The following is a 15,000-nucleotide window of genomic DNA, read 5'->3' as shown; positions in this document are numbered from 1 at the left end:
GGGATTTTCGAACCTATTGGTGAGTTTCACGTTCAAAATACTGAATCTGCTCAAAGTGCAACCGGAAGTTATGTTATATGGTGAATAAACTTCATTCTCTGGAGTTTTCATCCCGACAGGAAGTGAACATGACGTACAAACGTACACAACCTTCGCCAGATCAACGAATTTCCGTTCAACATTTTGATAAATCTTGCTTATAATGCAATAGAATTTAGAAAACTATTATCATAGAATGAAAAGGTAGGAACCAAAATATTCATATATATACATATATGTATATATCCGCCTATATTGGGCAGATATGTACAAAATATTAATAAAACGAATATAAATTTAGTCAAATGAAGGGCTCAAAAAGGAAATGATGTTTTTTTTAAAATATATGTGACATATATAAAATTGGCCGTCTTACCTATATTATATGTACATAAATGCACATATATGTACACATATACGTGCATACAGGTACCTATATAGGTACATATATGCACCTATATGTTCTTCTTACACAATTGTTTTTTAGTTAGTTCTCAGTTATCGCCTTGATAATGTACGACAGTTACCAAAGTGAGATATATAGGCTATATATATGTGGAAATAAAGATACAGTACAGGAGACCTATATGGCCTGTATATTCACATATATGCACCTCAATTTTGCCTCTATGTGGCATATATACGCATGTATGCATCATATATGTGCATATAGGTTTCATATATGCACATATATCCCCGTATAGCTTCTTTCCACGTGGGATTGCCTGATTTCAACAAACGCTTTATTCAGCCAGTCCCATATCAATGCTTTTAAAGTGCCTATTAAATGTGCCTTTATGTTGAGATTATATTCATTTGAACAGTTTTGTGATTAATATTTTATCAGGATGATAATTGGACTGTTTGTGGCCATGAAAGATACAAAAACATGTCTTAGTTCATCTTAATGAGCCTGTTAATAGAACTAAACACCCGGTAAAGTCCGGGTTTCCGGGGTGGGCCGTGGTGCCGAAGGACGGCTCGGATCATTTGCTTCAGTTAGAAACTGGTTTGGGTTCTGCAGCTCCCGGAGGTTCTGGATAAACCTCGAGATCAACCTTAAATCGTCACATTTCTGCACGGAGTCCGGCGCGCGTCTCTGACCTCCAGCGGAGCGGAGCGACACTTCCGCTCGAGCGGAGCGGAACTTCCGGCGGACAGTCCGCGGTCCGCCCGGGGCCTCGGCGACGCCGGGTAGAACCGGACACCGTGAGCTCTCACCTTTCAGCGCGTGCAGCCGCGCCTCCTCCTCCTCCTCGCCACCTCGCTCCTCTCCGCCGCGCGTCTCGGGCGCCGCCATGTCGTTTCCATCGGCTGCATTAAACTGTCCGTGCGGAAACACGAGACCCCCCCCCCCGGAACCATTGAATAAATAGAAGTAGGTTTATTTTTCACGGACAACTGAATCAAAATAGCGAGTAATAAATATTATACAAGTGATAATGGTGATAAATTAACAACAAATAGTTCACGAAAGTCTTAAAATAGGTAAATGTATAAATATCAACGGCGGTGACTTCCGGCTTTCAACCAATCGGAGCTCGTTCCTTGACGCTGAGGCAGAAGTGACGTCACGGACTGGTCCTCCTCGTAAACAATCCGAAATGTGCTGACAACTGCGGGAGAGTCGATCACAGTGGCGCCAAACTGCGGCTCATTCCGCGGGAGATTTCCTTTTGTTTGCACAAAGTTCTTCAGTTTGGAGGTAAAAAAAATGGGTCAGAACTCAAAGTTCCGATATTTGGAGGTAATAGCGGTTCAGGAATCACGACTTGTACTCGTGGCTTCTTCATGACAGAAGAGTGTGAAAGGAGGAGCATTGAAACATTTAGATAGAGGCTTTATTCGTCCATGTGGGGAAATTCACCGGTTCAGCAGCTTTTACATACGACAGAATGGCATTGCACCAGGAAGTACAAGTAATTTACAACAAAAATATGATAGATTGAAAGGTATAGATAGATAGATAATTACTTTATTCATCCCCGAAGGGAAATTGTTTTGTTGCAGCAATCTGATGCATACGAATATTATAAAATACAATATAATAGAAATAAAAGTAAAATATAAAAATATCTGGGTATAAGACATAAAGTAAAACACAGAACGGAACATGGGCACTTAGAAATAAGCAGGAGATAAAAGCAAGATAAATAAATAGTAAGGTGCCGTGGCAGAGCCATTAGAAGTAGGCATTATATAATAATAATAACAATAATACAGATAACAGTGTGTAATAGTGTATAATACTTGTGTATAGTACTACTAGTAATAGTAGCAATAGTATAACAATAACAATATGGTAGCAATAAAATAATATATATATATATATGTCAGTAATAATAATAATAATAATACCAATAGTAATAGTGTTGGTACATGCACATGCATGGAAAACAAAAACTGTTAATAAAAAGTATAAAGCAGGCGACGTTAATGGAATAAAACGAGTCAAAGTGAGAGTTTTAACTTCGAATAAAGGTTTGTTCTTTGTTCTTCAACGTTTCGTAACGGAGCAGTTTGCGTTGTTTGATAACTGCAGGTTACAAACACTTTGGTGTCCCGCACAAACGGAGCCCTTCGAATGTCCCGCGATGGTTTTGAGTGACGTCAGTGAGGCTCCGATCTCCGATTGGCTCCGTCGTTGACGCTCTGCGCTCCTATTGGTCGGCTGCGTTCTCGCGCCAAGATTCTAATAAAAAGCGTCGCAGCTGCTGGGAAAGTTTCAGTCCCGGTGTCGGTGTGTGTCTGTGTGTGTCGGTGACCGTGTGTGTGTGTCGGTGACCGTGTGTGTGTGTGTCGGTGACCGTGTGTGTGTGTGTCGGTGACCGTGTGTGTGTGTCGGTGACCGTGTGTGTGTGTGTCAGTGACCGGGTGTCTCGATGCTGTCCGGCCGCTCTCCGCTCTCCCAGAAGCCGCAGAGCCTCGTCGCTCCGCTGGGAAACATGTCGCTGGACAAAGAGAACACGGTGAGCCGCCGCTCCCTTTGTCCGCCTCCAGTCGCTCCGCCAGCCGCCTCACTCACCCCCCCCCCCCGCCGTGTGTCTCCCTCCGTGTCCCTCCAGCCTCCGGGCCTGAGCTCCAGCCGCGTCCTGGCCTCCAAAGCCTCGCGGAGGATCTTCGCGGACGCTGCGGTAAGTGACGCCGAGCGACTCGGCTTTCCGGAAACACCCGAAGGCCGCCGAGTGGCGCCGAAGCTGTGGCGCCAACAGGGCCGCGCGTAGAGCCGCGGGGCCCCGCAGCTGCGGGGGCCCAGGGCCGAGCGTCCGTATATTTAGATGATTGTCAATAAAGAGACCCGCAGAGGCTCCACGAGTCGTTTTTCCACCGTTCATGTGTTTTGTGGTGGTTTGTACTTGAAGTCAGTGAGTTTAGGGGGAAACTGAAGGTTCCTCAGGCAAACAGGAAGTAGAATTAGCATTGTGTTAGCATTAGCATCCCGGGCCGGAGGCTTCAGCGTTTCCCCACTTCCTGTTTGGCGTCCAGCCCCCGGCGGCGAGGAAGAGCAGCGCCTCCCCGCAGGAGGAGGAGCCGCTGCTGAAGGAGAACCCGGGACGCTTCGTCATGTTCCCCATCCAGTACCACGACATCTGGCAGATGTACAAGAAGGCCGAGGCCTCCTTCTGGACGGCGGAGGAGGTAAGCTCCGCCCCCACGGCGCCGGCTCTCCCGGAGGCGTGCGGCCGCTCACCTGCAGCTCCTCCTCAGGTGGATCTGTCCAAGGACCTGCAGCACTGGGAGGTTCTGAAGGAAGACGAGAGGTTCTTCATCTCCCACGTGTTGGCCTTCTTCGCCGCCAGCGACGGCATCGTCAACGAGAACCTGGTGAGAGGCCCCGCCCCCTCCCCCCCCCCGGAGGCCCCCGGCTCCGCCCCCCGGTTCCCTCACGTTCTCCTCCTCTCCACCACCAGGTGGAGCGCTTCGCTCAGGAGGTGCAGGTGACGGAGGCCCGCTGCTTCTACGGCTTCCAGATCGCCATGGAGAACATCCACTCTGAGATGTACAGCCTGCTGATAGACACCTACATCAAGGAGCCGCAGGAGAGGTGTTCTACTGGGTTCTAACTGACGTTCTCCCCTCGGTTCTCCTGATATTCTCCCCCTAACCTTCTCCTGACGTTCTCCTCTTAGTTCTCCTAGCATTCCCCTCGGTTCTCCCCCTTACATTTTCTCGGTTCTCCTGACATTCTTTCTGTTCTCCTGACATCCCCTTGGTTCTCCTCTGTTCTCCCCCTGACGTTCTCCTCTGTTCTCCCCCTGACGTTCTCTCTGTTCTCCCCCTGACCTTCCCTCGGTTCTCCTGACATTCCCTCGGTTCTCCTCTGTTCTCCCCCTGACGTTCTCTCTGTTCTCCCCTCGGTTCTCCTGACATTCTCTGATGTTCTACTCTGTCCTCCTGATGTTCTAACTGATGATCTAACTGATTTTTTCCTCTCGGTTCTAACTGACATTCTCCTGACGTTCTTATCTGTTCTCCTGATGTTCTCCCTGACGTTCTTGGTTTTCCTGATGTTCTTCCCCTGACATTCCCTCGGTTCTCCTGACGTTCTCTCTGTTCTCCCCTCGGTTCTCCTGACATTCTCTGATGTTCTACTCTCTGTTCTCCCCCTGACATTCCCTCGGTTCTCCTCTGTTCTCCCCCTGACGTTCTCTCTGTTCTCCCCCTGACCTTCCCTCGGTTCTCCCCCTGACCTTCCCTCGGTTCTCCTGACGTTCTCCTGGTTCTGTTCCAGGGAGTACCTGTTCAACGCCATCGAGACGCTGCCCTGTGTGAAGAAGAAGGCCGACTGGGCTCTGAACTGGATGGGGAACCAGAGCGCCACCTACGGTGAGTCAGCAGCTCCACCTGGAGGAGGAGGAGGTGATGATGATGATGATGATGATGATGATGAAGGTTCTGTGTGGCCTCCAGGAGAACGTGTGGTGGCCTTCGCCGCTGTGGAGGGGATCTTCTTCTCGGGCTCGTTCGCCGCCATCTTCTGGCTGAAGAAGCGAGGTCTGATGCCCGGCCTGACGTTCTCCAACGAGCTGATCAGCAGAGACGAGGTGAGGCTCCGCCTCCAGGGTGTGAGGCTCCGCCTCCAGGGTGTGTGGCTCCGCCTCCAGGGTGTGAGGCTCCGCCTCCTCGTGTCCCGGTTGTGACGTGGTCTCCGTCTCCAGGGTCTGCACTGCGACTTCGCCTGTCTGATGTTCAAACACCTGGTGAAGAAGCCGTCCAGGGACACCGTCACCTCCATCATCACGAACGCCGTGGAGATCGAACAGGTGGCCGCCACACGCCGCTCCGCCCGCCGCCACACGCCCACCGCCGCGCCCCCGCCCGCCCTCACCTTGCCCTTCCTTCCCTTGTGCAGGAGTTCCTGACTGAAGCTCTGCCGGTGAAGCTGATCGGGATGAACTGTGACCTCATGAAGCAGTACATCGAGTTCGTGGCCGACCGGCTGCTGCTGGAGCTCGGCTTGCACAAGGTAACTGGCTAGCATGCTAGCATGCTAACGGCTTGCACAAGGTAACTGGCTAGCATGCTAGCATGCTAACGGCTTGCACAAGGTAGCTGGCTAGCATGCTAACGGCTTGCACAAGGTAACTGGCTAGCATGCTAACGGCTTGCACAAGGTAACTGGCTAGCATGCTAACGGCTTGCACAAGGTAACTGGCTAGCATGCTAATTGCTTGCACAAGGTAACTGGCTAGCATGCTAACGGCTTGCACAAGGTAACTGGCTAACATGCTAACTGCTTGCACAAGGTAACTGGCTAGCATGCTAACGGCTTGCACAAGGTAACTGGCTAGCATGCTAATGGCTTCCACAAGGCAACTGGCTAGCATGCTAACGGCTTGCACAAGCTAACTGGCTAGCATGCTAACGGCTTCCACAAGGTAACTGGCTAGCATGCTAACGGCTTCCACAAGGCAACTGGCTAGCATGCTAACGGCTTCCACAAGGTAACTGGCTAGCATGCTAGCGGCTTCCAGAAGATGATGATGATGATGAGCAGCAGAGTGATGATGAGCGGCGCAGGGGTACGGACCTCAGCCAGTGATGGGGGCTGAGTGCTGCTCCACCCTGGTTGGAGGACAAGTGGTCCACTGACTAAGCGGCAGCAGCACGACACAGACGCCTTACTGAACTCTGCTGCTGTGGGGGCGGGACCAGAATCTGGGGGGGCGGGGCCAGCGTCAGGGGAAGTGTGGGCGGCGGGTGACGTGGTGCCGTGTTCCTGCAGGTGTACCGGGTGGAGAACCCCTTCGACTTCATGGAGAACATCTCTCTGGAGGGGAAGACCAACTTCTTCGAGAAGCGGGTGGGCGAGTACCAGAGGATGGGCGTCATGTCGGGCGCCACGGACAACGCCTTCACCCTGGACGCCGACTTCTGACCTCTGACCCGTCTGCATTACCTCTGCAACATGATTTTGGATTTCTGTTGGGATTTATTTTTAAAAAAAACAATGAACACTCACTTTTTAAACTGTTTTAAGTTGTATTTTGTAAATAAAGTTTTACAGTTTGTCGTTTTGAAATAAAATAATTTAAACTGAATTTCAATCGTCTGAATGAAGTGTAGTTTGTTGCCATGACGACGGGGAGCCTGGAAGTGGAAGAAGGTCACTGCAGATGCTTCCTGATTTTGCTTGTTATTGTCAGTGTCAATAAAGATCATTGTTCTCTTATTGTGTCTGATTATCCAGAAGAACAATTGCTGAACTGGAATGCATTTAGTGGATATGTGTAAAGATTAAAAAAAATATATATATTTAGTAGTAAAAACAGCTGGTTTTATTTGTTTCGGTCAATATCGCTAGTACACGATGCATTGTTTTCACGTCACTCGAAAGACCGAGCGTAAACAAACTTGTGTTCCAGCTGCAGTTCCAGCAGGCGCCGGCAGGGGGCGATAGCACGCGCGGTGGCCGCTGCGGAACCCGGATGAGCCCGACGGAGGAGAAGAAGCGGACCAAAGAAGAAGAGTACTATAGCGCTGACCGGTTCACCGGTCACAGTTTCTCTTCTCCACCGGGACGTCGAGGCTCCCCGGGCGGACATGTCGGCCGCCGAGGAGGACACGGAGCTCCGGGACCTGCTCATCCAGAACCTGGAGAACAGCGGGCTGCTCAACAAGCTCAAGGTTCCGCCTCCCGGGGGCTCCGGGCTAACGCGCTAACAGGCTAATAATGTTTGTGTACCCCCAGTCAGTGACGTCATCGCAGCTCGTGCGCCTGACTTTTCTCCACTAGGTGTTCGGAAACACACGGAAAGTTTGTCAAACCAAGTCAGGTTTAACTATATCGCACTTTAAAGCTGTAGCTGTAGCCTCCCGTCGTTAGCCGCGCAAGCTAACCACTCTTCCGGGTCAGTGGATGATCGCGTTGCTAGGCGACCGCTATTTACCTTCCGCACCGCTCGTCTCCCCGACGTTTACGTCCCAAGACTTTTTCGTCATGACGTCATTAAAGTTGAGTGTGACGTGTGTGTGTGTGTGTGTGTGTGTGTGTGTGTGTGTGTGTGTGTGTGTGTGTGTGTGTGTGTGTGTGTGTGTGTGTGTGTGCCTGCAGGCAGAGATGAGGGCAGCAGTGTTCCTCGCGATGGAGGAACAGGAGCGGCTGCAGGTAAGTTGGAAGCTCGGATCATCTGACAGAGCAGCTGACAGAGCAGTGTGTGTGTGTGTGTGTGTGTGTGTGTGTGTGTGTGTGTGTGTGTGTGTGTGTGTGTGTGTGTGTGTGTGTGTGTGTGTGTGTGTGTGTGTGTGTGTGTGTGTGTGTGTTCTCAGAACAGAACTCCTCTCATCAATGAGAACCTGAAGAAGTGCCTGAACAGTCGAGACGGTGAGTTCATCCTCCGGCGGTCACTTCCTGTTCGTCCTGTCCGATGATTCAAGTGTGTGTGTGTGTGTGTGTGTGTGTGTGTGTGTGTGTGTGTGTGTGTGTGTGTGTGTGTGTGCTCCAGGGCGTCTGGTGGCCAGCCTGATGGTGGACTTCCTGCAGGTCTTCAGTCTGGACTTCAGCCTCGCCGTCTTCCAGCCGGAGATCAACTCGGTGAGTGTCCCCGAAGCCGACGTGTCCCACTGTCAGTGAACGCACCGTCACCGGGGTGACGAAGACGGTGTCTCTGGTCCCCGTCCCCCCCCGTGTGTGTGTGTCCACAGCTGAACGGTCTGGACAGCAGAGACCTGGTCTGCAGGGACCTGAGTCTGTCCGACACCAACAAGAACTGTCCTCTGCTGCTGGAGCTGGTCCGGAGAGGACGGAGCCGGGACGGCCCCGGGGGGGGACGGCCAGGAGACAGACCGGCAAGAGACGGGGAGGTGAGACGTCCCGTGGCCTGACAAGTCCCTGTCCCGTGTCCTTGAGTGGTGTCCTCGTTTGGTTTAAAGTTAGCGGAGCTACGCTAGTCCTCAGACCCGGGGACGATTGTCCAGGTCCTGCAGGACAGTGACGTCCTCGAGACAAAAAACTCTGACGAGTTTTTTTTGTGTTTGAACAGGAAAATAAGACTGGAACCGTATTAGAGGTGAGTCTGTCTCTCTGTCCTCAGGATGTCTCTCTCTCTGTCCTCAGGATGTCTCTCTCTCTCTCTCTCTGTCCTCAGGATATCTCTCTCTCTCTCTCTCTCTCTCTGTCCTCAGGATGTCTCTCTCTCTCTCTCTGTCTCTGTCCTCAGGATGTCTCTCTCTCTGTCCTCAGGATGTCTCACAGAGACAGGTGTCTCATGCTCGCAGCAAGTTTGACCATTATGACAAGGTCAGTGATGTCATCAGGACCTGGACCAATCACAAGCAGCTGTCCCTGCTCCTCCTGATGTGTGTGTGTGTGTGTGTGTGTGTGTGTGTGTGTGTGTGTGTGTGTGTGTGTGTGTGTGTGTGTGTGTGTGTGTGTGTGTGTGTGTGTGTGTGCAGGGCCTCAGTGGTTCCATAGTGAGAGAAGACGTGAAGAACGTTTTTGCTGATTTGTTTCCGACTTGGAACAAGTACGACACACACACACACACACACACACACACACACACACACACACACACACACACACACACACACACGTTAGACCAGGATGTAAAACATCAAAGTAACGTTCAGTGATGAAGATGAAGATGAAGCTCTTTGCCTCCGGCAGGAAGATGTTGGAGAGCTTCGTCAGCGACGAGCTGCGAGCTGCAGACACACACCTGCACACAGGTAACTTCCTGTTCACACACACACACACACACACACACACACACACACACACACACACACACACACACACACACACACACACACACACACAGTGTCCTCTCGGTTCCAGATGTGGACTTCCAGCTCTTCTTGAAGATCTACAGACGTTTCTTCTCCCAGTGCAGATCTGTGGTGAGTTTCCTCCTCTTCATCCTCTTCATCCTCCTCCTCCTCTTCCTCCTCTTCCTCCTCCTCTTCATCCTCTTCCTCTTCCTCCTCCGCTTCATCCTCTTCCTCTCTTCATCCTCGTCTTCCTCCTCTTCCTCTTCCTCCTCTTCCTCCTCTTCCTCTTCCTCCTCTTCATCCTCTTCCTCCTCCGCTTCATCCTCTTCCGTCATATTTCTGAGAAGACTATCAAACCAGTTTCCCATTATCTTCGTGTGTGTGTGTGTGTGTGTGTGTGTGTGTGTGTGTGTGTGTGTGTGTGTGTGTGTGTGTGTGTGTGTGTGTGTGTGTGTGTGTTCAGGTTGTTGAGGATTGTGATGTGAGTCCTCCTGAGGACAACCGTCCCTCAGCTGTCAGTCAGGTAGGTGTCCTGTCCCTCAGGCTCCGCCCATTCATTTCCCTCAGGCCCCGCCCCTTCATGTCCCTCCAGCCCCGCCCCTTCCGGTCCCACAGGCTCCACCCCTTCCCGACACTCAGGCCCCACCCCTTCCCAACACTCAGGCTCCACCCCTTCCTGTCCCTCAGGCCCCGCCCCTTCCTGTCCCCCAGGCTCCGCCCCCTCTGTTGACGCTAAGCACATGTTGGTTGTCTGTCATGTCCTCCACGTCTCGTCCTCTCTGGTCACGTGGCCTCCAGCAGCAGGCTCCGCCCACCGGGTCGTCCTCGTCCTCGTCCTCGTCCGGCGGTCCCAGCAAGGAGCGGCAGGACCAGGACCAGGACCAGGACCTGGACCTGGACCTGGGCCAGGACGACCCCGATGAGGGAGACTCCTTCTTCGACGACCCGCTGCCCAAACCACAGAAGACGTACGGCTGGTAAGCCCCGCCCACCTCTGTCCTCTGTCCCCTTGTCTGTCCTCTGTCCCCTGTATCTGTCCTCTGACCTCTTGTGTGTGTGTGTGTGTGTGCGGCCTGGAGCGTCTCGCGCGCGGCGGTTCCCTCCCCCCCGTGCAGCCCGGAGCCCGCCAGCGAGGGGGGCGTGGCCATGAGGCGGGGCCACAGCCTCAGTGAGTGAGTGGCTCGCCTCGACCAATCACGCTACACCTCCAGCCTCACACCGACCCAGGGGACACACACACACACACACTCGTCTTGACCTCCGAGCCATTTGACCTTTGACCTTTGACCTCACCCGTTGGAGCATCGACACAGAGGGACCTTCATCATCCTCGCCAACCTTCATCTTCATCACTTTTCTGAAGCCGATTGGATCAAATCAGAGACGTTCTGACCTCCTCTTCCTCTTCCTCCTCTTCTTCTTCCCCCTCCTCTTCCTCTTCCTCCTCCTCTTCCTCTTCCTCCTCTTCTTCCCCCTCCTCCTCTTCTTCTTCCCCCTCCTCTTCCTCCTCTTCCTCTTCCTCCTCCTCTTCTTCCCCCTCCTCCTCTTCTTCTTCCCCTTCCTCCTCCTCCTCTTCCTCTTCCTCTTCCTCCTCCTCTTCTTCTTCCCCCTCCTCCTCCTCTTCCTCCCAGTCTCTCTCTCCTGGCTGGTGACTCAGAGATGGACGGTGATGTTCTGGGCTCTGAGCTCAGGTGAGCAGCTGGAGAACCTGTGCAACTTTGATTGTCTTCCTCCTCCTCCTCCTCCTCCTCCTCCTCCTCCTCCTCTCTGTAGATCCAGACTTCATTGGACTCCATGTTTGTCTTCACCTGGTTCTGACTCTCTGCTTCTCAGGAAGGTGGAGGGATCAGGGTCCAGAGTGAGTCCAGCAGGGTCCCTGTCTGAAGGTCCCAGAGTCCCAGGAGGAGGAGGAGGAGCAGCAGGAGGAGCAGGAGCAGGAAGGAGCAGCGTGACAGACCCCAGCCACAGTAAGGAGGTTCTGGTCAGTGTGTTGAAGGTTCCACTCTGGTCTCTGACGGTTCTTGTGTCCCTGCAGAGGAAGACGTGGAGTACGACGACGACTTCAACAGGTCAGTAGACAAGAAGGTCTGACCCCTGACCTCTGACCCCTGGCCCCTGACCCCTGACCTCTGGCCCCTGGCCCCTGACCTCTGACCCCTGACCCTGCAGCCACCGCTCCGACCTGTCCAGGAGTGAGCTGAGCATCGGGGAGGAGATCGAGGAAGGTTCCATCGAGGGTCCAGAGCACAGCGAGCAGGTGAGACCAGCCGGGGATCCGGTCCGGTCCGGTCCGGTCTAGTCCAGTCCGGTCCGGTCCGGTCCGGTCCGGTCCGGTCTAGTCCAGTCCGGTGAAGCAGTTTGTTGTGTCTGTTTCAGTTCGATGAGACGACTCAGGACCTGAGCTTGTCCCAGATCAGTCAGAACCACGGAGCCGACTACATGGAGGAGGTGTCCTGACCTCCTGCTCCTCCTTCTGCTTCTCCTCCTGCTCCTCCCTCTCCTCCCTCTGCTCCCTCTGCTCCTCCCTCTCCTCCCTCTGCCCCTCCCTCTGCTCCTCCCTCTTCTCCTCCCTCTCCTCCCTCTGCTCCTCCCTCTGCTCCCTCTGCTCCTCCCTCTCCTCCCTCTCCTCCCTCTGCTCCTCCCTCTTCTCCTCCCTCTGCTCCCTCTGCTCCTCCCTCTGCTCCCTCTGCTCCTCCCTCTCCTCCCTCTCCTCCCTCTTCTCCTCCCTCTTCTCCTCCCTCTGCTCCTCCCTCTCCTCCCTCTCCTCCCTCTGCTCCTCCCTCTTCTCCTCCCTCTGCTCCCTCTGCTCCTCCCTCTGCTCCCTCTGCTCCTCCCTCTGCTCCCTCTGCTCCTCCCTCTGCTCCCTCTGCTCCTCCCTCTGCTCCCTCTGCTCCTCCCTCTCCTCCCTCTGCTCCTCCAGAGATTTAAAGATATAATAAACACTTGTTTTAAGTTTCTTAAAGGTTCCAGTCGTCTTTTTGCCTCCGAGATTATACCAATCAATAACTGGATTATATCAATCAATAACTGGATTAGACCAATCAATAACTGGATTATATCAATCAATAACTGGATTAGACCAATCAATAACTGGATTATATCAATCAATAACTGGATTAGATCAATCAATAACTGGATTAGACCAATCAATAACTGGATTAGACCAATCAATAACTGGATTATACCAATCAATAACTGGATTATATCAATCAATAACTGGATTATACCAATCAATAACTGGATTATATCAATCAATAACTGGATTATATCAATCAATAACTGGATTAGACCAATCAATAACTGGATTAGACCAATCAATAACTGGATTATATCAATCAATAACTAGATTAGACCAATCAATAACTAGATTATACCAATCAATAACTGGATTATATCAATCAATAACTAGATTATATCAATCAATAACTGGATTAGACCAATCAATAACTAGATTATATCAATCAATAACTGGATTAGACCAATCAATAACTAGATTATATCAATCAATAACTGGATTATACCAATCAATAACTGGATTATATCAATCAATAACTGGATTATACCAATCAATAACTGCATTATACCAATCAATAACTAGATTATACCAATCAATAACTGGATTATATCAATCAATAACTAGATTATATCAATCAATAACTGGATTAGACCAATCAATAACTGGATTATATCAATCAATAACTGGATTATATCAATCAATAACTAGATTAGACCAATCAATAACTGGATTATACCAATCAATAACTGGATTATATCAATGAATAACTAGATTATATCAATCAATAACTGTATTAGACCAATCAATAACTGGATTAGACCAATCAATAACTGGATTATATCAATCAATAACTAGATTAGACCAATCAATAACTGGATTAGACCAATCAATAACTAGATTATATCAATCAATAACTAGATTATACCAATCAATAACTGGATTATATCAATCAATAATGGATTAGACCAATCAATAACTAGATTATATCAATCAATAACTAGATTATACCAATCAATAACTGGATTATATCAATCAATAACTAGATTATACCAATCAATAACTGGATTATATCAATCAATAACTAGATTATATCAATCAATAACTAGATTATACCAATCAATAACTGGATTATATCAATCAATAACTAGATTATACCAATCAATAACTGGATTATATCAATCAATAACTAGATTATATCAATCAATAACTAGATTATACCAATCAATAACTGGATTATATCAATCAATAATGGATTAGACCAATCAATAACTAGATTATATCAATCAATAACTAGATTATACCAATCAATAACTGGATTAGACCAATCAATAACTGGATTATATCAATCAATAACTAGATTAGACCAATCAATAACTAGATTAGACCAATCAATAACTGGATTAGACCAATCAATAACTGGATTATATCAATCAATAACTAGATTAGACCAATCAATAACTAGATTAGACCAATCAATAACTGGATTATATCAATCAATAACTAGATTAGACCAATCAATAACTAGATTAGACCAATCAATAACTGGATTAGACCAATCAATAACTGGATTATATCAATCAATAACTAGATTAGACCAATCAATAACTGGATTAGACCAATCAATAACTGGATTATACCAATCAATAACTGGATTATATCAATCAATAATGGATTAGACCAATCAATAACTAGATTATATCAATCAATAACTAGATTATATCAATCAATAACTAGATTATACCAATCAATAACTGGATTATATCAATCAATAATGGATTAGACCAATCAATAACTGGATTATATCAATCAATAACAAGATTAGGCCAATCAATAACTAGATTAGACCAATCAATAACTGGATTAGACCAATCAATAACTGGATTATATCAATCAATAACTAGATTAAACCAATCAATAACTAGATTAGACCAATCAATAACTGGATTAGACCAATCAATAACTGGATTATATCAATCAATAACTAGATTAGACCAATCAATAACTGGATTAGACCAATCAATAACTAGATTAGACCAATCAATAACTAGATTAGACCAATCAATAACTGGATTAGACCAATCAATAACTGGATTATATCAATCAATAACTAGATTATATCAATCAATAACTAGATTATATCAATCAATAACTAGATTATACCAATCAATAACTGGATTATATCAATCAATAATGGATTAGACCAATCAATAACTGGATTATATCAATCAATAATGGATTAGACCAATCAATAACTAGATTATATCAATCAATAATGGATTAGACCAATCAATAACTAGATTATATAAATCAATAACTGGATTAGACCAATCAATAACTAGATTATATCAATCAATAACTGGATTAGACCAATCAATAACTGGATTATATCAATCAATAACTGGATTAGACCAATCAATAACTGGATTATATCAATCAATAACTAGATTAGACCAATCAATAACTGGATTATATCAATCAATAACTAGATTATATCAATCAATAACTGGATTATACCAATCAATAACTGGATTATATCAATCAATAACTAGATTATATCAATCAATAACTGGATTATATCAATCAATAACTAGATTATATCAATCAATAACTGGATTATATCAATCAATAACTAGATTAGACCAATCAATAACTGGATTATATCAATCAATAACTAGATTATATCAATCAATAACTGGATTATACCAATCAATAACTGGATTATATCAATCAAT

General features: G+C 48.1%; 3 protein-coding genes across 6 annotated transcripts in view; 2 read left to right on the top strand and 1 right to left on the bottom strand.

The window, feature by feature from the left end:
- The window catches only part of tmem242 (transmembrane protein 242), a 3,181-nt gene extending 1,804 nt beyond the window's left edge, over nucleotides 1–1,377 (bottom strand). The window contains exon 1 of the mRNA XM_080514249.1: nucleotides 1,261–1,377. Coding sequence (XP_080370375.1) covers nucleotides 1,261–1,339 — 79 coding nt within the window. The 5' untranslated portion in view covers nucleotides 1,340–1,377. The remainder of the gene's footprint in view (nucleotides 1–1,260) is intronic.
- Nucleotides 1,378–1,672: 295 nt separating this feature from the next.
- On the top strand, nucleotides 1,673–6,492 carry LOC308143436 (ribonucleoside-diphosphate reductase subunit M2-like). Its single transcript, XM_080514242.1, has 11 exons — nucleotides 1,673–1,744; nucleotides 2,907–3,008; nucleotides 3,105–3,173; nucleotides 3,526–3,678; nucleotides 3,748–3,864; nucleotides 3,951–4,084; nucleotides 4,772–4,866; nucleotides 4,951–5,084; nucleotides 5,199–5,303; nucleotides 5,393–5,506; nucleotides 6,266–6,492. Exons 2-11 carry the CDS (start codon nucleotides 2,922–2,924, stop codon nucleotides 6,416–6,418), a joined length of 1,161 nt encoding a protein of 386 aa, XP_080370368.1. The 5' UTR covers nucleotides 1,673–1,744; nucleotides 2,907–2,921; the 3' UTR covers nucleotides 6,419–6,492.
- Nucleotides 6,493–6,996: 504 nt separating this feature from the next.
- Nucleotides 6,997–12,168, top strand: cep43 (centrosomal protein 43). Of its 4 annotated transcripts, none has more exons than XM_080514236.1 (18): nucleotides 6,997–7,167; nucleotides 7,595–7,648; nucleotides 7,810–7,864; nucleotides 7,986–8,074; nucleotides 8,185–8,343; nucleotides 8,523–8,549; nucleotides 8,723–8,779; nucleotides 8,935–9,005; nucleotides 9,149–9,210; nucleotides 9,320–9,381; nucleotides 9,716–9,775; nucleotides 10,054–10,229; nucleotides 10,332–10,424; nucleotides 10,884–10,943; nucleotides 11,086–11,219; nucleotides 11,288–11,321; nucleotides 11,422–11,509; nucleotides 11,629–12,168. In XM_080514236.1, exons 1-18 carry the CDS (start codon nucleotides 7,084–7,086, stop codon nucleotides 11,707–11,709), a joined length of 1,446 nt encoding a protein of 481 aa, XP_080370362.1. In that variant the 5' UTR covers nucleotides 6,997–7,083; the 3' UTR covers nucleotides 11,710–12,168. The 4 variants fall into 4 exon arrangements, with proteins under 4 accessions (XP_080370362.1, XP_080370361.1, XP_080370363.1 ...); XM_080514235.1 differs by having other exon boundaries at nucleotides 10,051–10,229; XM_080514238.1 differs by lacking the exon at nucleotides 6,997–7,167 and having other exon boundaries at nucleotides 7,627–7,648; nucleotides 7,815–7,864; nucleotides 10,051–10,229.
- The last annotated feature ends 2,832 nt before the right edge of the window (nucleotides 12,169–15,000 follow it).

Source organism: Blennius ocellaris, assembly GCF_963422515.1.
Source record: "Blennius ocellaris genome assembly, chromosome: 18".
NCBI lineage: Eukaryota > Metazoa > Chordata > Actinopteri > Blenniiformes > Blenniidae > Blennius > Blennius ocellaris.
The sequence above is the reverse complement of the archived record's forward strand: the minus strand, read 5'-3'. Positions and strand labels throughout refer to the sequence as shown.

What these genes read in the sequence shown, in the direction of transcription:
- LOC308143436 (XM_080514242.1), top strand. Translation starts at nt 2,922, where the DNA reads ATGCTGTCCGGCCGCTCTCCGCTCTCCCAGAAGCCGCAGAGCCTCGTC. An exon ending in GGATCTTCGCGGACGCTGCG is followed by an intron (nt 3,174 to 3,525) that starts GTAAGTGACGCC and finishes TTTGGCGTCCAG; the next exon opens with CCCCCGGCGGCGAGGAAGAG. An exon ending in AGCTGATCAGCAGAGACGAG is followed by an intron (nt 5,085 to 5,198) that starts GTGAGGCTCCGC and finishes CTCCGTCTCCAG; the next exon opens with GGTCTGCACTGCGACTTCGC.
- cep43 (XM_080514235.1), top strand. Translation starts at nt 7,084, where the DNA reads ATGTCGGCCGCCGAGGAGGACACGGAGCTCCGGGACCTGCTCATCCAG. An exon ending in AGACACACACCTGCACACAG is followed by an intron (nt 9,211 to 9,319) that starts GTAACTTCCTGT and finishes TCTCGGTTCCAG; the next exon opens with ATGTGGACTTCCAGCTCTTC. An exon ending in CGGGGCCACAGCCTCAGTGA is followed by an intron (nt 10,425 to 10,883) that starts GTGAGTGGCTCG and finishes TCTTCCTCCCAG; the next exon opens with TCTCTCTCTCCTGGCTGGTG.